Source organism: Martes martes, assembly GCF_963455335.1.
Source record: "Martes martes genome assembly, chromosome: 7".
Taxonomy (NCBI): Eukaryota; Metazoa; Chordata; class Mammalia; order Carnivora; family Mustelidae; genus Martes; species Martes martes.
The window spans coordinates 101,209,465-101,231,348 of NC_137894.1; the positions used below are offsets into that span (position 1 = coordinate 101,209,465).

The 21,884-nt window shown below is 43.4% G+C and overlaps 1 protein-coding gene across 1 annotated transcript; it reads left to right on the plus strand.

The window, feature by feature from the left end:
* Nucleotides 1–4,147: 4,147 nt before the first annotated feature.
* Nucleotides 4,148–21,723, plus strand: LGALS3 (galectin 3). Its single transcript, XM_080808415.1, has 6 exons — nt 4,148–4,276; nt 10,504–10,525; nt 12,205–12,666; nt 15,269–15,357; nt 18,312–18,477; nt 21,217–21,723. The coding sequence occupies exons 2-6, from the start codon at nt 10,508–10,510 to the stop codon at nt 21,370–21,372; spliced, it is 891 nt and encodes a 296-aa protein (XP_080664541.1). The 5' UTR covers nt 4,148–4,276; nt 10,504–10,507; the 3' UTR covers nt 21,373–21,723.
* Nucleotides 21,724–21,884: the final 161 nt, after the last annotated feature.

Genomic DNA, 21,884 nt, shown 5'->3' on the forward strand with positions numbered 1-21,884 from the left:
ACCCAGAAAGAACTCACAATTATATAGTCAATTAATCTTTGACAAAGCAGGAACATTTCTGAATTCTGAATATCCAATGGGAAAAAGAATATATCTTCAACAAATGATGTTGGGAAAACTGGACAGCAACACGCAAAATAATGAAGCTGGATCACTTTCTTATACCACATACCAAAATGAAATCAAAATGGATTAAAGACCTAAATGTGAGACCTTAAACCATAAAAATCCTAGAAGAGAATCGAGGCAATAACTTCTTTGAATCTGCCGTAGCAACTTCTTTCTAGATATGTCTTCTGAGGAAATGGAAACAAAAGCAAAAATAAACTATTGGGACTACATCAAAATAAAAAGCTTCTGCACAGCCAAAGAAACAACCAACAAAACTAAAAGGCAACCTACAGAATGGGAGAAGATATTTGCAAATGATATATCTGATAAAGGGTTAGTATGCAAAATACATAAAGAACTTATAAAACTTAATGCCCCCAAAACAAATAATCCAATTATAAATGGGCAGAAGACATGAATAGACATTTTTAAAAAAGATTTTATTTACTTACCTGACAGACAGACATCACAAGTAGGCGGAGAGACAGGCAGAGAGGAGGAAGCAGGCTCCCTGCTGAGCAGAGAGCCTGATGCGGGGCTCAATCCCAGGACCTGGGAATCATGACCTGGGCTGAAGGCAGAGGCTTTAACTCACTGAGCCACCCAGATGCCCCGTAAATAGACATTTTTTCCAAAGAGGACATATGGATGGCTAATAGACACATGAAAAGATGTTCATCATCACTTATCATCAGGCAAACAGAAATCAAAACTATAGTGTGATAGCATCTCACACCTGTCAGAATGGCTAAAATCAAAAACACAAGAAACAAAGGTGTTGGTGAGGATATGGAGAAAAAGGAACTCTCTTGCTCTGTTAGTGGGAATGCAAATGGTGTGCCACTCTCAGAGGCCACTCTAGTTGGAGGTTCCTCAAAAAGTTAAGAACAGGGGCACTTGGGTGGCTCAGTGGGTTGAGCCTCTGCCTTCGGCTCAGGTCATGATCTCAGGGTCCTGGGATCGAGCCCCACGTCAGGCTCTCTGCTCAGCAGGGAGCCTGCCTCTCCCTCTCCCTCTGCCTGCTGCTCCCCTTGCTTGTGTTCTCTCTCTGTGTGTCAAATAAATAAATAAAATCTTCTTTAAAAAAAAAAAAGTTAAGAACAGAACTACCCTATGATCCAGCAATCACACTACTGGGTATTTTCCCAAAGAATACAAAGACAATAATTCAAAGAGATAAATGCACCACGATGTTTATAACAGCATTATTTATAATAGCCAAGATACAGAAGCAGCCCAAGTGTCCACTGATTGATGAATGGATAAAGAGGAGGTGGTATATATACACACAGTGGAATATTTGTCAGTCATAAAAAGCATGAAATCTTGCCATTTCCAATGACATGGATGGAGCTAGACAGTATAATGCTAAGTGAAATAAGTAAGCCAAACACCATATGACAAATACAATATGAATTTCACTCATACATGGAATTTAAGAAACAGAACAAATGAACAAAGGAAAAAAAAAAGAGACAAACCAAGAAACACACTCTAACTACAGAGAACAAACTGATGATTACCAGAGAGGAGGCTGGTGGGGGAAAGGGCGAAATAAAGGATGGGGATTAAGAAGTGCATTTGTTGTGATGAATATTAGGTGATTTAAAAAAACTTGGAAAAAATATAAATTAAAAAATAAATAAATAAAATGGGTGTATGTATATGGGGGCTTGTCCATGTATGGGCATATAGGTACTAACATAGTACAAGGCCCATAAGTGTTCAATGAATATTAGATCTTATTATTCCTAACATTATTTTTTGATATACATATGTGTTATTAAATGATTACGATAGTAAAATTAGTTAACACATTCATCAACTCACACATTACCATTTCTTTTGTATGTGGTGAGAACATTCAAGACTACTCTTTTAGCAACTGTCAAATATATGATATAGTAGTAGTACTAATAGTCATCACACTGTACATTGAGTTCCCAGAATTTATTCATTTTATAATTGACAGTTTTTATCCTTTGACCAACATCTCCCCATTTTTTCTCATATCTCCAGGCCCTGGCAACCATCATTCTACTCTGTTCCTATGAGTTCTTTTAGGTTCCTTATGGTATTTTTCCTTCTTTGCTTGACTTATTTCAATTAGCATAATATCCATGTTATTGCAAATGGCAGGATTTCCTTCTTTCTCACAGCCTGGATATTCCTGTGTGTGTGTGTGTGTGTGACATTTTTTAATCCATTCATCCATCAACAGACACTTAGGTTGTTTCCATGTCTTGGCTATTGTGAACAATGCTACAACAAACATGGGGATGCAGATATCTCAAGACAGTGATTTCATGTCCTTTGGGTATACACCAAGAAGTAGGATTGCTAAGTCATATGGTAGTTCTATTTTTAATTTCTTGAGGAAACCTCCATATCGTTTTCCATAATGGCTGTACCATTTACATTCTCACCAGCAGTGCACAAAGGGTTCCCTTGTTCGCATCCTTGCCAACACTTATCTCTTGTCTTTTTGATATAGCCATTCTAACAGGTGTGAAGTGATATCTCATTGTGGTTTGAATTTGCATTTCCCTGATGATTACTGATATTGAATGACTTTTCATGTACCTGTTGATCCTATGTCTTTGGGAACATGTCTATTCAGAGCCTTTGCCCATTCTTTAAATAGGACTATTTGTTTTTTTTTCTGTTATTGACTTCTGTGAGTTCCTTATATATTTTGGAGATTAACCTCTTATCAAATACATAGTTCACAAATAGTTTCTCCCATTTTGTAGGTTGTTTTTTCATTTGTTGATTATTTCCTCTGCTATACAGCTTTTTAGTTTGATGTAGTCTCACTTGCTTGTTTTTGCCTTTGTTGCTTGTACTTTGAAGTCATATCCAAAAAATCATTGCCAAGACCAATGTTGAGGAACTTTCCCCTGTTTTCTTCTAGGAGTTTTATGTTTTGAGGTCTTACAATTAAGCCTTTAATCCATCGTGAGTTAACTTGTGTGAGTGGATATCTGAACTTAAAAAAAAAAATCCATCTTGGAGGTTCTTAATCATTTCACTCAGTTATTAACCCGTGAAATGATACCAACAAGTACCTTCTCTCTTGCAAGAATCACTATTTGTTTTAAGAACCTTTTTTTAAAAAAAGGTTTTATTTATTTATTTGACAGAGGTCACAAGTAGTCAGAGAGGCAGGCAGAGAGAAAGAGGAAGGGAAGCAGGCTCCCCGCTGAGCGGAGAGCCTGACGCGGGGCTCGATCCCAGCACTCTGGGATCATGACCTGAGCCGAAGGCAGAGGCTTTAACCCACTGGGCCGCCTCTGTTAAAAGCTTTTTTAGAGTGGTAGCTTTATCCTATTCCTGCCTTTACCAAAGCCACTTTTGTGTTTAACTGTTCCTTCCTTCATCCGGACTCTCCCCAGTCTTTGAGAAAACAACTAGGCTTTCTAGGAAAGGATTCATTATTTCGTTCATTCCTTCAAGAAGCAAATCTTTCCCGAGAACTTACTACACACCCAACGCTAGGTAAGATGCTGAGGACGCACTGCGGAGCAGACAGACAAGAGCAATTTCGGGCTCTCGGCGTGAGGTGGGTCCCCACATCGCAGTCAGAAAGGCAATGAATGCAAGGCCAAGAGCAGGGCGGCATCTGTGTCACCCAGCACCTCCGAAAACTTGGCAGGGCCCTCCCAGCGACACAGTCACTGTCACTTCTTGGGAAGGCGCTGATACTGAGAGAGGATGTAGGTAAAATAAATGTAGAAAGGACGAGAGTGTCTGCAATTCAGGCAGAAAATAAGCAAACTCGGTTAAAACAAGCAAGCCAGCCAAACTCTTGAAAGATGCACACTCTGAAAGCTTCGCAGACGCTTCCCATCCGGGTCTGAGAGTCACCAGGTGAATCCGGAGAGGGCGGTGGACGTGGCCCGCCTCCAGGTGGCGGCTGGCCGCAGGACACCCCCGAGCGTCCCACTGGCCGCTCTCCAGACCCGGAGCTTTCTCGCTCGCCTAGTACGGCGCCGCGGGGTGCGCGGTGGGGCGGGGGACGCCGGGCCGCGGCCGCGGGGCGAGGCCGGGCTGGGCGGGAGCGGCTGCCCCGCCTCGGAGAGGCGGGCCGGGCCGAGCCTATTTGAGGCGCGGAGCCACCGCCCGGTCTGGGATCGCAGCAAGCGAGAGAGCGCCGAGGCGTCGGGTGAGTGGCGGAGCCGCGGGCCGCGGAGGGAGCTTGCGGGCCGCCGGGTCCCCGCGAGGTGGAAGCCCGCGCGGCGGCGGAGAGGCGAGGGGTCGCGTGCGGAGCCGGGGGCGCGGTCTTGGGCAAGGGCCCGTAGCCTTGACCCTCCCGAGAGGGCGTAGTGTGAGACTCAGGGAAAGTTAATCGCGCTTTCCCGAGACTTCACGCACTCATCGTGGGGTGGACGGTGAGCGGCGCGGGGCACTCTCCGCGGCGACCGGCAGCCTCGGCCACGGCGTCCCGCCCTCGGGCGGGTTGGGGGCGGGGAGGCGCACGCTCCGCCAGCCCCGCGGCCCGCCCCTGTTTGGGATTAGGAAGCGGTCCTCCTTTCCTGGACGCGGGGGGCTGCCCAGGGACTCTGGAGGCGGCTCCTGCGCCCCTTGACTGGGCTGCACGGCCGCTGCATCCGGCTGCGGGGGGCGCAAGAGCTCTTCTACGAGGCCCTGCGCGGAAGGGGCTGCCGCCGCTGGGTGCTGATCCCACAGAAAATGGTGATGCCCCAGGGCCTGAGTGGGCATGTGTCTGGCTTGGCGAGCAGTGCACATCCTAAACTTTTGCAAATCAGTGACTCATCCCTGCCCAGATTGGCTAATTTGGGCATTATCCCAGATCTGTGCTTAGGCCGTGTAGGGTGTGGCAGAATGTTGGTCCGAATGTGCAGAGCCCCGGCGGGGGACGCTAGGAGGTGTCCGCTTTGGGGGGTAGGAGCTGAACGCCAGAGAGTCAGGGACACATAGGGTGAGGCTGTGACTTCGGCTTCAGGCTCTGCCCTGCGAGTTACTGATTCCTATTCCAGATACTGTGGAATCTTTGTAAAGTGACTCCCGGGAGTTGGGTTGCTGGACAGTGAAGATCGTTGAACCACAGTGACCCAGTCTGTTTCTGGGATCCTAGGAAAGGACTGGAAGACAGCTCATGTGTGATCGTTGGGGGATGGGAACTGCTTCTTAACTTCATAACATTTGGGGGTTACACTTAGAATCAGCACCTACTCCATGTTCTGGGGTAAAGCTTGATGATGGTCTTAGAATGTTTTGAGCTAGAAGTGTGCTAGAAGGATGCCTCACCAGGTACTTAAGTAGCAGAAGAGGGGAAGCACTGCCTGAGAGATTGACCACCAAAGCTAGTTTTTTGCAGGGGTCCTTAATCAGTGATGTTTCTCTATGCTACAAAAATGCATCAGTGCTTTGCTATAAAGACTTCACATATTGCTAGTGAGTCAAAAGGCCAGGGTTGGCCTCCCCTGTAGTTTAGGTGCCTACTCGCCAGGAACCTCATCAGCCAGATTCTGCATCTTAACTGTAGCAGAGACCTAGGTTCATGTATTATAACCTGAACATCTCATGTTATCCTTAAATACAGTTGGCCTGTACGCTTAATGTATCTGAGACTCATGGTTAACGGATCTAAAACATAGCCTCCCTTTCCTGTGATGGTTTGGGAAACAGGCTCCTGCTGAGGACAGCTGGGTTAGCATTTGGTGTCTAGTGCCTGAACTGGTTCTTCTGATTAAATTCGGAGTGGTAAGCCTGCCAGAGAAGGGCCTGTTGTAAACTTCCAATTTGCTGCTGACTAAGTATCATGTGTTCGCTCTTCACTGATGTTCAGCTTTTCCATAGCGGGAAAACAAGCAGTAACTGAGAGGCACAAAGTAACTTTACCTTCCTTGATGCTGAGGAACTATGATAAGAAGGAAATCCTAGTAAAGGACCAGTTTCCTTTATTCCAACCCAGCATCACCGAAATTGGCTCTGGAAAGAAGACTTGTTTCAGCAAGGGCCGGAAGTAGACTGGCTCTCCTGGGTTCTTTGCAGAGGAGTGTGGGCAGTGCCTTGGTTCTGAGGAAATGCATTTATGATCTACTCCTTTTTCAGCTTGTATAAAGGTCAGGGCCCTTTGTGAGCAGAAATTACAGAAGTGCTCCCAGGAACCCCAGCTACTGCACTAATTGCTAGGTGGACCTAGAATAGCACAGTACAGTAGATAGCCACTCTTTATTAGAGGGAAAACTACAATTAACAGCCAATTAAAAAGGTCTACATTCTGACTCACATTTAAATTCTTTATTCCAAAGCAACACTGAATTACTTCTTATAGGTTTTTCCAAATGTGAAGACTCAGGTAGTAATTCCTCAATTTTTTGTTAGGCTTTAATATAGTGTTTCTTTTCTGGCGCTTCTAAATTCTCTGATTCTGGGAATGGCAGGATGGCGTTCACATATCTGTAGTATCTGTAGGGTGAGAAGGGTTTTTTTACACATTTGATTGTGTCTCTATATAAACGATTCATCTAAAAGGAAAGAAAGAAAGAGAGAGAGAGAAAGAGGAAGGGAGGGAGGGAGGGAGAGAGGAAAATTTTCCGGGCAAGGAAGAAAGATATTTATCGAAATAGATTTTTTTTTTTAAGTTCTAAGGTTGCTAACCTTGATTTTAAAAAAGTATCGGTTATAATCTTTTCTCGAAAAAGAGAACTGATGTTTAAGAATGAAAATATCAAATAGTGTGTGCCTAATTTTTGGAGAAGTACACTTTATTGGTTTAAACGTGGTTATAATTAGCAAAGTGACTGTGTAAAATGGCATCTTTGTATTCAATACTGTGTGTATTGAAGCTTACTGAATGAGTCAGCAAGTTAGTTTTCTGACAAAAACATGATCTCTTTTTTTAATTTGTTTACAATTTCAACATGTTATGTAGTTCTGAATGAATAAGTTGGAGAATTAATTTCTGAGTGAAGTAATTAAAACTTTTAAAGGACTGTACTTTAAGATTTCAAAGAATGAGGTTTTACATTTAGTGTAAAATGAGTCTGTGTCAAGAGTGAGGATGCTTGGACCCTGGTTGTTGACCTGCCAAAAACAGAATGACTTTGGGTCACCATATTAGCTCTCTGAATCTAAATTTCCTTACCTCTAGAATGGGAATATTAACTTTCCCCTGAAAATCTCTTAAGATCATTATCAGAAAGAGAATAGGAAAAGTATGGGAAAGTGCTTCATAAATGGAAATGCACCACATTAATGCAGGGTGTCATTATTCTAATGGGCTTGTTCAGTGTGTCACAACATGATTCAAACTGTCACCCGAGGCTTTATGTGAAACACCGTGGAAAGAAAGTGAAATCTGCTTTGCTTCTCAAATTGTTTTCGTTGGAGCTGAAAATAAGCTGAATATGTTTGAGCAGAGACTTGAAGAAGAAATGTTACATTTTGGAGATGCTGTCTTCAGTTCCTAGTCGTAATCAACCTTTAAACACGTCTTACTTTGGTTGGAGTTTTGTTAATACACCTTATTAGGCCCATGGTACAGATTTAGCTAGTTCTAACTACTGAAACTAACTCTTTAGTTTTTATTGACCTGTGTATCTACACTTCTGTAGGGATACACACGCCGGTCAGCCTAGAGAAATGTTTCTCAACCAGGCACACTTTTGCCCTCTCCCCCCAGCCCCCAGGATATGTGGCAATGTCTGAAGACATTTTTGTTGTCAGAGTTGAGAGGTGGGGTATTGCACTGCTCGCAATTTTTTTTTTAATAGATTTTATTTATTTATTTGACAGAGAGACACGGTGAGAGAGGGAACACAAGCAGGGGGAGTGGGAGAGGGAGAAGCAGGCTTCCCGCTGAGCAGGGAGCCCCATGCGGGGCTGGATCCCAGGACTCTGGGATCATGACCCGAGCTGAAGGCAGATGCCCAACGACTGTGCCCCCCAGGTGCCCATGCTCCAGGTGTCTTGTGTATTGAAGCCGTGGACGCTGCCCTGCACAAGACAGCTCCAGCTCCCACGAAGGATCCAACCTGAAATGTCAGTGATGCTGAGGCTGGGAAAGAGACTTTACAGAATAGGAATATTTAAGACAAAACACTTATAAAGTTATGTCTGGGTCTTTGGTATGTTGTGCAGGACTGGAAGAAGTTTGGGTAATCAAAGGATTTCTGCCCACCGTGAAGTTCAAGATTGTTTCATACTGGCCTCCAAAATGAGAGAGCCTTTGTTTTCTTAAGAAATGCCCTTTCTAGGGGCACCTGGGTGGCTGTTAGTTAAGCTTCTGTCTTCGGCTCAGGTCATGATCCCAGGATCCTGGGATCACACCCCTCCTAGGGCTCCCTGCTCAGCGGGCAGTCAGCTTCTCCCTCTCCCTCTGCAACCCCCACTCTTGCTCTCTATTTCTCAATTGCTCTCTTTCTCAAATAAAAAAATAAAAATCTTAAAAAAAAAAAAATAAAGATCTGGGGCGCCTGGCTGGCTCAGTTGGTAGAACGAGTAACTCTCCAACTTGGGGTTGTGAGTTTGAGCCCCCCGTGAGGGTGTAGAAATTACTTAAACATAAGATCTTAAAAAAGAAAGAAAGGAAGAAGGAAAGAAAGAAACATCCTTTCTTTTCCTTTTCTGTAACAATGCTTCTCTCAAGTTCCTCCTGCCGTGGCGCACACTTTTCTAAGTGGCAGAAGCCTTTTGGGGAAGGAAGCATGAAGCAGAAGAGCACCTGACTTCTCTTTAAAAGATCACATGCTCTAGGAGACCCAGGAATGGAAGCCCTGGGAGAGTCACTGTGACTTCCCAGTCAAATTGCCAGCAGTTTCCCACGCTGGAAGATGGATGTGGTGATACCCTAAACTTCCAAATATGTTTGAGAATACCCAGATTTTAAAAAGAGATGTGCAAAAAACCAAAACAAAATACCCTTAACACAAGGTAATTTTTAGCTGTGGTATAAATAACAGCGGAGTGTGATAACGTCTGACATGTATAAATGGAGGACTCTAAGTCCTCAGAGGAGTTCTGCCTATTGCTTTTTTTACCGAAAAGTTTAATATTTTAGATTTTTAGGACCTATCAATTAGGATCCCTTGGAGGTAATATCATTTCTTAAAATAATTTAGTAAATATCATAAGTGGGCAACTCAAGGGAAAAGGGATTCTGATTGTTTAAGATCCGGGTCACTTTGGCTATAGGACAAGTGATCCTGACCCAAGAAAACTCACCCAGGCCTCAGGAGTCCAAAGCTGCCCTCTTCCCCTCACTGCAAGAGCACATGCAGTGGGAGCAGGAGTACAGCAGCTTAAATGGTTAAAGATTTGGCATAGGGAGAGGAGCAGGAGAAAGCAGGAATGATGTGTCAAGGCTACCCCTTGAGTCACTTTGGGCAAACCAACTCTCTTTGGTAGCATCCTACCCCAAAATATTTCCCTCCGCATTGCCTGACTCCTCTCCTCTCCTCTCCCTGCCTCTTCCCTCCCCTCTCCTCCCCTTCCCTCCTCCCTTCTCTTCTCTTCTTCTTTTCTTTTTTCCCTAGTTTGTTAGACTGTCAGAGTTTTGTTTGGCATAACAAATATCTTTTAAAAAAGAAAAAGGGAGCTTCTTGTACCCGCCTTTCTTCTTTATTGCTCCACACCTGGATCTCACCTCTCCTTTAAGGCTTAGCTCAAACACCACCATCTCTTCCCCTCTTAGAAGTAATAGTTCTAGTTGTGACTCCCTGTTGCACAGTCTTGCTCCCAGTGTCGAGCCCTTGTGATCCCTACTGGCCTGTGAGCCCTTCGAGCATACAGATCCCGGCCTATCCATCTTCCAGCCCAGGCGAGAGCCCATAGCGTGCCTGGCCCAGAGCAGCGAGGGAATAAGTAATTGGCAGCAAATGCATCTAGGGACATTGGTTTTCAAATCTCCGTAGGAATCAATCAACACTGCTTTCCTGCTAAAACCCGGAAGAGGGCATGGGGGTTGATCTTGTGAACAGGAGGGGAGGGGGGTGATAGGAAGAGCCTTTAAGAGGTGGTGGAAAAGGCGCCCAGGAAGGACGATGAAGAGGACCACAGATGAACCAGGACTGTTTGTGTCTTTACCAAGGAAAGGGGCAGAATATGGTCTTCCTGGTTCTCTCTCCTGTGTTATGCGTCCTGTTACTTCCAGGATTCAGAACACAAGCTAGTATGATTAGAGGTTAAAATTAGGAGTGAAGTTGGGCTTGGTGATCTAGCTGGAGTGCATCCCTGCCTGAGTTTCCTTTGTGGTTCCACACTCCTGATTGAGGTGTATTTGGGGAATAGACTGGCTTGGTTAGAAGAATGCCTGTAGATCATCTAGAACTGCCCAATGAACTATTTGTGATGTTATCTTTAAATGGAAACTGGTGAAATCTTCTAAGATCAAATGATAACCTATCTTTTTTCCCCCCCTTTCAGGAAAATGGCAGACAGTTTTTCAGTAAGTGTTTTATGACTGTTTTCTTACCATGATACACATTCCATGGAGGTTGGGGGCTTTCTTCTTTACCACCAGACATCCCCTTACCACCAGACATCCCCTTCTAATTCTCTCACCCTGCAGCTTCCTCTGGCCGTAACTGACCAATGAGGACTTGTTAGCTGACGTCTTGTTTTTCCAGCAGCAGGTTCAGGGAGAGAGCCAGGCAGATAGAGGCCTGGGACTCGCTAACAGTAAGCCTGGGACAGAGACAGGGGGATTCCATGGGCAGGAGCTAAGAAATATTATGAGCAAAGGGAATTCTGGTGCCGTCTGAGCATCTTGATTTCTGGATTGTTCTTCTCATGTCAGTTAGAGAGGATGTGCTTTTACACAGGGGAAGGCTGCTTTCTGACTTTGGCAAATTATGAAAGGCAGCCCTCCATGATCTGAGATGACGGGAAGCAAGAATAAGGGGAGACAGGGGATGCAGCAGCTGTCCAGACACCCCGTGAGGCAGAAAGGGGAAGGGAGCTACTCCAGCTTCTCCCTTCTTCCCACTCTTTAATCTCCTGCCAATGCTGCCCCTTAGCCAGACTCATCTGGAAGCCTGGAAACCACCGTCTGCAGGGGTTAGAGCCCCTGTGATCAGCACAAGGCAAGGAGAAGGAGGGATTTGACAGTACATTGCCATCTTGGGAATATGGCAGGACTGACTCTTTGCTGTCAAACACGGAGCTCCTGGAACTTCGGGAACTCAGGCCCATCACCCTGACCACCTACTGTAGGGTATTTTTTATCTGAACCATGTAGTTGCTCGACTGTGATGAGCCATGATCCAAAAAAAACACAGATAAGGCAAGTACAGGCCTATATCAGAAACCACTGTGCATGGCTGTGTTGTGGCTGCCAGGGACAGGTTTGTGGTTCTGCTAGAGATTAGAAATGGGACTGGAAGCCCTTTGGGAGCCACTAAGAAGGGGAGCACACCTTCCAGAAATCCTTTTCTGGAATGGTCTTGTGAAACCAGGATGGAGACTTCTTAAGCCATCCTCGTTCTTTGCAAGGAAAAGTCAATGCCATTGGATAGTCGTATTAACTTTACCGTGTAGTTAATATATTGACCCTGTATAGCCCAGAAAAAGTAGCAGTCATTAGAATTATAATCCATCAATGAAGTGCATTCTTTATGGGAAGACAATTCATGTTGAGAGCTGTGAATTGTTTGCTTTCCATTTTCTATATGGCTCTCTTCCTATACAGGCAGTACTCAATCTGGAACCCCACTTAATTAATGGCATGATCTGGCCTTTTAAGAAAAACTTGAAATTTTACAATAGTTTTAGATTTACAGAAAAATTACAAAGATAGTATGAAGAGTTCCCGTATACCCTACGCCCACTTTCTTCTATTATTAATGTCTTACATTAGCATGATACATTTGTTACCATTAATAAACCAGTACTGATACATTACTACTAAAAAAAAGAATAAAATGATGAAGCATATATAATCCCAAAGTCTAATTTTAGTCTTAGAAACTGCAAACTATTTAATAGGTGGAAAATTTTTATTGATATGAATTTCATACCCTTAACATATTTATGACTCTACTTCTTAGATCACATATTCCTATTTTCCTGAAAATTCTGTTTTTGTGAATGTATTCATCCTGTAATTGTTGATGTCTTTCTTTCTAGCTTAATGATGCTTTATCTGGGTCTGGAAACCCAAACCCTCAAGGATGGCCTGGTCAATGGGGAAACCAGCCTGCTGGAGCAGGGGGCTACCCAGGGGCCTCCTATCCTGGTGCCTACCCTGGACAGGCCCCTCCTGGCAGTTATCCTGGACAGGCCCCTCCTGGCGGCTACCCTGGACAGGCCCCCCCTGGTGGCTACCCTGGACAGGCCCCTCCTGGCGGCTATCCTGGACAGGCACCTCCAGGAGCCTATCCTGGACAGGCCCCTCCTGGCGGCTATCCTGGACAGGCACCTCCAGGAGCCTACCCTGGCCCAACAGCTCCTGCTTATCCTGGACCACCTGCATCAGGAGGCCACCCTGGGCAACCGAGTGGGCCTGGGGCCTACCCGCCTCCTGGACAGCCAAGTGCTCCTGGAGCCCAGCCCGCTGCTGGCGCCTTTGGCATCCCTGCTGGACCATTGGTAAGATGGAACTAGGCACTTCATAGACTTGACTATGATCAGGACAAAGCTAATGAAGAACCAGCACAATGCTGTTTGGAGCGCTGGTGCCATTACTTTGCTGTGCTCTGGCTGGGAGCTGGCTCAGGGCACTAACCTGCAAAGGGCTTCAGAGAGACCTGAAGCTTTAAACTCGCAGGTTAGAGCCCCTCTTCCAGGACCAGCCATGGTCTATGTCAGCCCAATAGAAAAAAATCATTGTATTGAGTTTAGGATGTGTACTGTCAGTATAAAGAGAAGTCAATGTATCTTTTGAAGACATCTCTGTAAAGCAGCTTTAATATAAATGAAGTTAAGATTGTAGAAATGGGGGAACATTTTGGTTACTATTATTAATAAACACCGAGTACATAGTTCACCCCAGCTGTGTGCTTCTACATGGGTGATTTCATTTACCCCTATATCTGCCCCATAAGATACTGTTACTGTCCCTACTCTACACACTAGAAAAGGGGACAATAGAGAGTTATAGAGGTTGTCTCGGGTCGTAGAGGGAATGTGTAGGGAAACCAAGGTAATGTGGTTTTGAAAAACCTTCTAAAGATAATTTTGTGATCTAAGGATTGAATTTTCATTTATATTAAAACCCACTTTAGTAAGTGAATTCTAAGTGTATAGACCTAACACTGTGGTGACTCTAGACACATCTCAGACACCAGTCCTTCTCTTCCAGATGTTTAGTCTAGTCAGGAGATAATATACAGATGTGGGAAAAGCGTTCAGTAGCCACGTGGGAACAGACCCTTCCAGGAGCCTATGGACATTGGCACAGGAGGTGTCTGACTTGCTTTTAGGTCAGCTTGGAAGAGAGTGCAGAGAAGGTGCCGGAAGCATGGGCAGCATTGGGCAGGCAGTAGTCGACCACAGTTAGTCATTTGCAGACAGATGGGGACGTGGAGGTTGTGGCAAGGGAGAGGCAGATGTGAGAGAGGTTGCAGAGGAAGAACCCCAGGAACTAGTGGTTACATCTCAGTCAGGGATGATGGGGTTTTCAAGGCTCGTCAGTTAGAGAACCAGCCACAGGTCAGCCCAGACCAGGAACTCAGGAAGGAAACCTGATGTGTGGGGTTGGGTGGGGGGGTGAAGAAGAAGAGACAATTCCAGTTCACACCTGTTGGATTTGAGGCATCTGTGGGAAATTCAGATAGGAGGAGGTATGAGCCCAAGAGAAAAGACTTCGGTGGTGGTTGTACCCAGGGGGAAGAAATCATGAAGGGAAGAGAGAAGAGGCCAAAGGGAGTTTTGGGAATATTTACAGCACCCTGCACCTAGATGGTTAATGCATTTTTGTGGAAGAATTAGAGAATGTATTAAATGAAAAGTGTTCATTCCTCTAATATTTAATATCAGACCCCCCTGTTGATGCCATGTAAGTAGAACTCAGAAGAATTCACAAGTCCCCGGATGGGCCACAATGCCCGCCCTCAGGGAGTAAATGACCGCGATGAGTATGTTATGTGATCAGGCTCTTAAGAGTGGCACAAAATTGTAAAACTAAAACTGATATAATTATATCTCAATAAAAATAATCTTAAAAAAAGAAGAGTAGCACAAAAATGTTAATTTTCTTGATTGCAAGATTTAGTTTAAGACTTTCCAAAAAATAGTCCAAGTGAATTAATTATAGATTGGGATGTCCTTAGTAATGAGAGATACAGTGCTCCAAAAGGGAATATGTGTCTTTGGCACCAATTAACTGATGGCTTTATTCTTTAATTTACTTATTTATTTTATCTTTAAGAATTATTTATTTGAGAGAGAGTGAGAGAGAGCAGAGGCGGGGGAGGGGCAGAGACAGAGAGAGAAGCAGACTTTGCTGAGCAGGGAGCCTGATGTGGGACTGGATCCCAGGACTCCAAGATCATGACCTGAGCTGAAGACAGATGCTTAACCAACTGAGCCACCCAGGCATCACCCCACTGCCCTAATGGCTTTATTCTTTTTTTTTTTTTTTTAAAGATTTTATTTATTTATTTGACGGAGAGGGAGACACCAAGAGAGGGAATACAAGCAGGGGGTGTGGGAGAGGGAGATGCAGGCTTCCCGCTGAGCAGGGAACCCGATGTGGGGCTTGATTCCAGAACCCTGGGATCATGACCTGAGCCAAAGACAGACCCTTAACGACTGAGCCACCCAGGCGCCCCTGGATGGCTTTATTCTGTTTTTTTTTTTTTTCCCCCAAGATTTTATTTATTTATTTGATACAGAGAGAGAGATCACAAGTAGGCAGAGATACGGGCAGAGAGAGAGGGAGAAACGGGCTCCCTGCTAAGCAGAGAGCCCAACATGGCGTTCAATCCTAGGACCCTGAGACCATAACCTGAGCTGAAGCCAGAGGCTTAACCCTCTGAGCCACCCAAGTGCCCCAGGATGGCTTTATTCCTGAGTGTTACTTGTGCATGTAGGAATTCTTGTCCCTTCAGGCTTGGGGCAGGGTGACCGGAGAGTCTGGAAAAATGGCTTAAATTAGGGTTATGTGTTAGTCACATTAGCAACGTATTTTTCTTTCTTTCCTCGAGAAGCCATGACTCTTTACGGATATTTGCATATTTTTTGTTCCCAGACTGTACCTTATGACCTGCCCTTGCCTGGAGGAGTCATGCCTCGCATGCTGATAACAATTCTGGGCACAATGAAGCCCAATGCAAACAGGTAAGAACAGTATTAGCAACTCTAACATATTTGTCAATTGTTTTTTGAATAAAGGGTCATCTATTTTGAATTTTAATAAAATTTTTAGAACTATGCATTGAGAATTCTATACTATAGAATGGGATTATCCCATAAATCAGTGTGTGTTCCCACCAAGGGACAAAGTGTCCCTCATTAAATCTTGCTTTTCTCCCAGAACCACAATGAAACATTTCTACTTTTTTTTTTAAGATTTTATTTATTTATTCGAAAGAGAGAGCATGAGCACAAGTAGGGGGAGAGAGAGAGGGAGAGGGAGAAGCAGGCTCCCTGTTGAGAAGGGAGACCTATGTGGGACTCGATCCCAGCACCTAGGATCATGACCTGATCTGAAGGCAGATGCTTAACCCACTGAGCCACCCAGGTGCCTTGAAACAGTTCTGCTTTGTGAGGACAAAGAGAAAGAGCAGACAGCCCATACAGAAAAACCTAGGTTCTTCCTGGCAGTGAGAACCTTAGAGTTCAAGGGAAGGACAGCCTTTGAAATGTAATGCTTGGTCATCCCTCCACCTCTGAGCTGTATCTTGTCTAAAAAACCAGGCATGCACTTTATATGTAGATGCCCATCAAAAATTGGGGTCAGAAACACCAAGATCACACTGGACATTATTTTGAGTTGATCTGAGAGCTTGCACATTGTACCACTCTATTTGTACAGATCACCCTGCAGTCATGCAGTCACAGTACGTACGGTCTCAGATCTGGTGAGCTTCACTGCCACTTCCGCCTTCCTACTGGGCACATCAGCTGTGTCACAGATTCCTCCAGCATTAGCCAGGTCTATGGATGTTATGTGGTGGGATGAGGGAACCCCAGTCTTCTGAGTAGACACGGTTTATGAAAAGATTTGAAAAGATCCTACAAGTTAAAGACTTCCTCGAAAGAAGTCAACCTTTGCCATGGGAACTGGTTGGATGGAGGGGAGCGAGGACGGAGTTAGCCTCTGAGCAAATTTAGGACAATCCATGCTGATTTATGGTTGCCTTGTTATCACCACTGGTTATACGTCCATGTAATACAAGCAGGTTTGGGCTATCCTGAAGACATCCAGTATGCCTGTCCCCAAGGTTAGTGGTACCATTAAAGCTCCTGCAGCCATAAAGTAATCTGTGTTTCTGGGGTTTATAGACAGTGCACAAAAGGTGCCAATTCAAGCTATGCACACAGGCTTCCAAGAATCCATAAACAACCCCTGTGAGTGTCTGTCACCTTGCTCCTGGTGGATCAATGGGAAACCCCCTTTTCTTTTACCAGGAAATGGACTCAGGACTCAGCCTCTGACCTAATCATTTTACATCCAGCTAGCCCATTCGGGCGCACCTCCAGCAAGCCTTCTCTGCTTCTGTGTGGTAGCTAGTACCCTAAGCCCCCACTTTGTTCCACACAGCCTCTACAGCTTCTCTAAACACAGTGCATACCTGCACAGTAAAGCTTGTCTCACAGCCTATTATGAAATGTATATATCCCCCGCCTATGTCCATATCCATTTTCCTTCCCAAATAATGCAGAACCCAGCACACCCGATCCTGGGCACCCCACACTCGTAGTTTGTGAATGTCTGCTCTCCTCCCCCAGCCACGGTCACACAGAACCACACTGATGTGTTTGCCTCATTGAGGGTTTTTTGCACTAGAAACTTTAGCTCCAGTAACGCTAGAGGTGTAGACAGAGGCTGTGGCAGAGTAAAACTCATTTTGGTGGAAATGGTTAAGATAGTAATAAACTGAAAAAAATGGTTGCTTGGTTCTGCAAAATCTGTGTGAGGAATTACCTGAAAAAAAGAATGCTTAAGGTCTACGGCCATACCACCCTGAACGCGCCCGATCTCGTCTGATCTCGGAAGCTAAGCAAGGTCGGACCTGGTTAGTACTTGGATGAGAAGAATGCTTAAGGCGATAGAGATGGCAAGATCTTCCTTTTCCCTGCCAAGAAAATATAGCCAAATACAAATTTGGCTATTGCCAAATACAAATACAAATGCAATTGCCATCTGACTATATGGGTCAAATACAAATACTATTGCCATTTGACTATATGGGTCCTCTCCCCGGGCATTCAATTATTGGAAGATACAATTGTGTTTGTATGTGTCCATTACTGGGTAAATGAAAATGCCCAAGGAATCATTGTTAATAGGTCTAGAGTATAGACCTTGCTTTCAAACAAGAGCCCCGGCTGATTCTGATGTTGGGGCCCAGGAGCACACTTGGAGAAGCTGAGGGATAGGGTTAATACGTTAACAGTCCGAGGCCTTGTGTTTGCATTAACATCCAAGGAGAAGGAACAAGGTCAAAAAGTTAAGCCAGCCCTTCCATTAATTCCACCTCACATCAGGGAATGTTTATCACATTTATCACCATGACTTTACAACTTAGCAACAGGACACTGTACATGATGTTATCTCCTTCTTGTTATTTTAGGACTAGGTTTTGGTTAACTATAAGGAAGTCAGGTATTTGATGGCTTCTGTTTTATGTGACTGGCTTGCCTTTAATAGGTATTAAAAGTAACTGGCAGGGCAGGAAAGAGGTAAGCATTATTATTCACCATGTACAGCATAAAGTGCCCTCAAAGTGGCCCCAGGTTTCTGTAAGGAACACTTGACCAGTTTTCATAGTAGAGGCAGAAAAGAGGGAATGACAGCTGAATGGAATCATGTGACCAACGACAAGGAGGCAAAAAAAATGGAGCATGTAGTGCCTTGCTTATTTTCAGATACTACAAGAATACATCAACTACTAGGCCTCGTATACTTTCCGGGTTGAAGCCATACTCTGGTTTGTTTGCTTCCATTTGAAAATGTTCCTGTATTTATTAAAAAAAATTCGGATCTTTAGAAAATTATATGTTCTCCACTTGATAGAGATACATGAAGTTGAATCATTTTACTAACTCTGGTCTTTGGTTTAAAACAGATTTGCTTTAGATTTCAAGAGAGGGAATGATGTTGCTTTCCACTTTAACCCGCGCTTCAATGAGGACAACAAGAGAGTCATTGTTTGCAATACAAAGCTGGATAACATCTGGGGAAAGGAAGAAAGACAGGCGACTTTCCCATTCGAAAGTGGTAAACCATTCAAAGTGAGTTATTGCTACCATTATATATTGATAATGCATATTTTTCAGGGAAGAATCACTTTACCACCACAAGGTACTTGAAATGAATTTATCAGCTTTCCTGAGACACTTAACTGGCACATCTGCTCCCCATCCTGGAGGACCAGGCTTAACAGGACTGGCACATTCCCCAGCTCCATTCCCGCCCTTCACCATTGTCCCTGTTATCAAACCTTTGAGTTTAAGCTTTTTGGAAATGAGAAAAATAGCATCTTTAATAAAGAAGGCAGAAGGGGGCACCTATGTGGATCAGTCAGTTAAGTGTATGACTCTTGGTGTCAGCTCAGGACTTGATTTCAGGGTCATGAGTTCAGTCCCATGTTGGGCTCCAAGCTGGGCGTGGAGTGTACTTAAGAAAGGAAGAAAAGGACAGAAGGTCTCAATGGTATAGTTGGGCTGAGACTTAGTACCTTAATACAACATAGTAGGCATGGCAATCAAAGCTAATTTTTTTAAATTCTAAAATTAAGATGTCTTATGAAAAAAAATTTACAGATTTTCAAATTAAAAAGATTTCCATCTTTTCCCATTTCTCCCAACCTCACAAAGTCTGCAACTTGGTTCATATCTTTCCAGTATTTTCTATTACATACAGCACTGTTTGCTTTAAAAACTTATTAAGTAATCTCTACCCCTGAACTCTTGACCCCAGGATCAAGAGTCACATGCTCTATCAACTGTCCCAACACACTTTTTATTTTTAAGCACTGCTTTAACAAATACTAGGTCCACAGCGTTGGGTTAGGTTGACAGTAGAGTGGGCAATAAAACTACTAGACTGTAAGCTCCTCAAGGGCAGACACTTATAGGGACCAGATTCTATATTTGGTGGACATCTTCTCATATTAGAACATTGTTACTTAATAGTATTTCCTTGTTTAGATATGTGCTAATTCTGTGAGTGTCCTATGGATGATAATTTGGAGTATGGAAATATTCCAAACAAATAAAACCTGAAATGTTTATTTTGCTAAAATATTGTAATAATTGTCCTTATAAAGCTTTGCTTCCTAGCAAGAATTTTATTCCAAGAATGTACATATTTTCTAAAAGATTTTATTTGAGACAGAGAGAGAAGCACAAGAGGCGGGTGGGGGTAGGGGCAGAGGGAGAGGAGGAAGCAGGCTCCCTGCTGAGCAGGCATCCTGATGCTGGACTCGATCCCAGGACCCTAAGACCATAACCAGAGCTGAAGGCAGACGCCTAATGGACTGAGCCACCCAGGCGCCCCTCAAGGATGTACATATTTAAAATTTAGATAAGATATTGCCAAAGTGCTGTTTTCAAAAGGCTGTAAAGATAAACCTGTTCACTACTTAACTGTTGAAAGAGTGTTTCTCCTACTCTGGCCCACACTGGTTATTATCAATCTTAGTAACATTTGCCACTCTATTAAAGAATTCCTTCTTTAGTATTCTATTTTCATTTTATTTACTGAAGTACAGTCGACACAGGATGTTACATTAGTTTCAAGTGTACAACAGTGACCATCATCTCTCTCTGTTAACGCTATGCTTACATCTGTCACTATCCAGCACTATTACAATACCACTGACTATATTCCCTATGCTGTACCTTTTACGCCAAGACTTATTCGTCCCATAACTGGAAGCCTATACCTCCCACTCTCCTCCAACGATTTTGTCCATCCCTGTACCCTGCTCCTTCCCTCTGGCAACCATCAGTTTGTTCTTTGTATTTATGGGTCTGTTTCTGCTTTTTGTTCATTTGTTTCTTCCTTTGATTTTTTAGATTCCACATTTAAGTGAAATCATGGAGTTTGTCTTTCTCTTTCTGACTTATTTCATTTAGCATAATATCCTGTAGGTCTATCCATGTTGTTGCAAGTGGTAAAGATCCCATTTTTTATGGCTGAGTAATATTCCATTGCACATATATATGGTATATGTATAGATACATCTTCTTTACCTATTCATCTCTAGATCCACACTTGCACTGCTTCCGTATCTTGGTTATTATAAATAATGCTGCAGTAAATATAGGGGTGCATATATCTTTTCAAACTAGTGTTTTCATTCTCTTTGGGTACATACCCAGTACTGGAATTACTGGATCATCTAGTATTTCTATCTTTAATGTTTTGAGGAACCTCCATACTGTTTTCCAAAGTGGTTGCACCAATTTACATTCCCAAGAGTGCATGAATGTTCCTTTTTCTCCACATCTTCGCCAATACTTGATATGGTTATATTTTTACTTTTAGGGGTTAGCCATACAAAAACTTTGTTTTTTGTAGAGACACATTATTAGTCTTTACTTTTATAGCTTCAACTTATCTTTATTACTCATTATCATCTTTTTTTCATTTTATTTTGCTTGGATCTTTGAATAATCTGTGGAGTTAATTTTTGCTGCAAAGTTATTTTTTTTGTTTTTATTATTTGAGAGAGAGCAAGAGAGCACAAGCAGGGGGTAGGGGCAGTGGGAGAGGGAGAAGCAGGCTCCCCACTGAGCAGGGAGCCCGATGTGGGTCTTGATCCCAGGACCCTGGGATCATGACCTGAGCTGAAGGCAGATGCTTAACTGAGTGAGCCACGCAGGTGCCCCCCAGGGTTCCTTTCTTGGACTTCAGTCAGTTCCACGGATGATTATAAAGATGAAATATGGGACATTCTCAGCTCAGGCCAGATTGGTTTTGAAATTAAGAGCATTTCTAACAGTTTTGTGTATGTGCCATTTCAGATACAAGTGCTGGTTGAATCTGACCACTTCAAGGTTGCGGTCAATGATGCTCACTTGTTGCAGTACAATCATCGGATGAAAAATCTCCAGGAAATCAGCAAACTGGGAATTTCTGGTGACATAGATCTCACCAGTGCTTCACACGTTATGATATAATCTTAAAGGGGAAGATTTAAAAAAAAATGAAATTGAAGATAAACCCTTACACATTGAAACTTCATGTTTCCTGATTGAAAAATTTCACTTGTATTCATCACTGTCCTTCTTGTAAATCTTCAATTTAATAAACATTCTAAGAGTTCCATCTTTATATGTCATTTAATTGGGGCAATTTATTCTTGACGATGCATGATGGACTCAGTGTAAAAGGAATATGTAGCAATATTAATTCTGCATTAAAGTGTTCCAGAGTTTTCTATACTTACTAAAGTATTTTTGAAGAAAATATTATTTTATCCTCTATCTTTCAGAGTTTCATTAAAAACCTGAAGATGCAACAAGGAAATCATTCTCCCATTTTCTTACTTAAGGAAGTGTACATTCAGGAAGCACAAAGAAAAAGTGTAGCTTTTGATGACCCACAGGCAGTTACTGTTAACATTCTGGTATATTTCTTTTCGCTCCTCTTAACTATTTTTTCTCTTTAGACTATATTTAGCTGTTTTCAA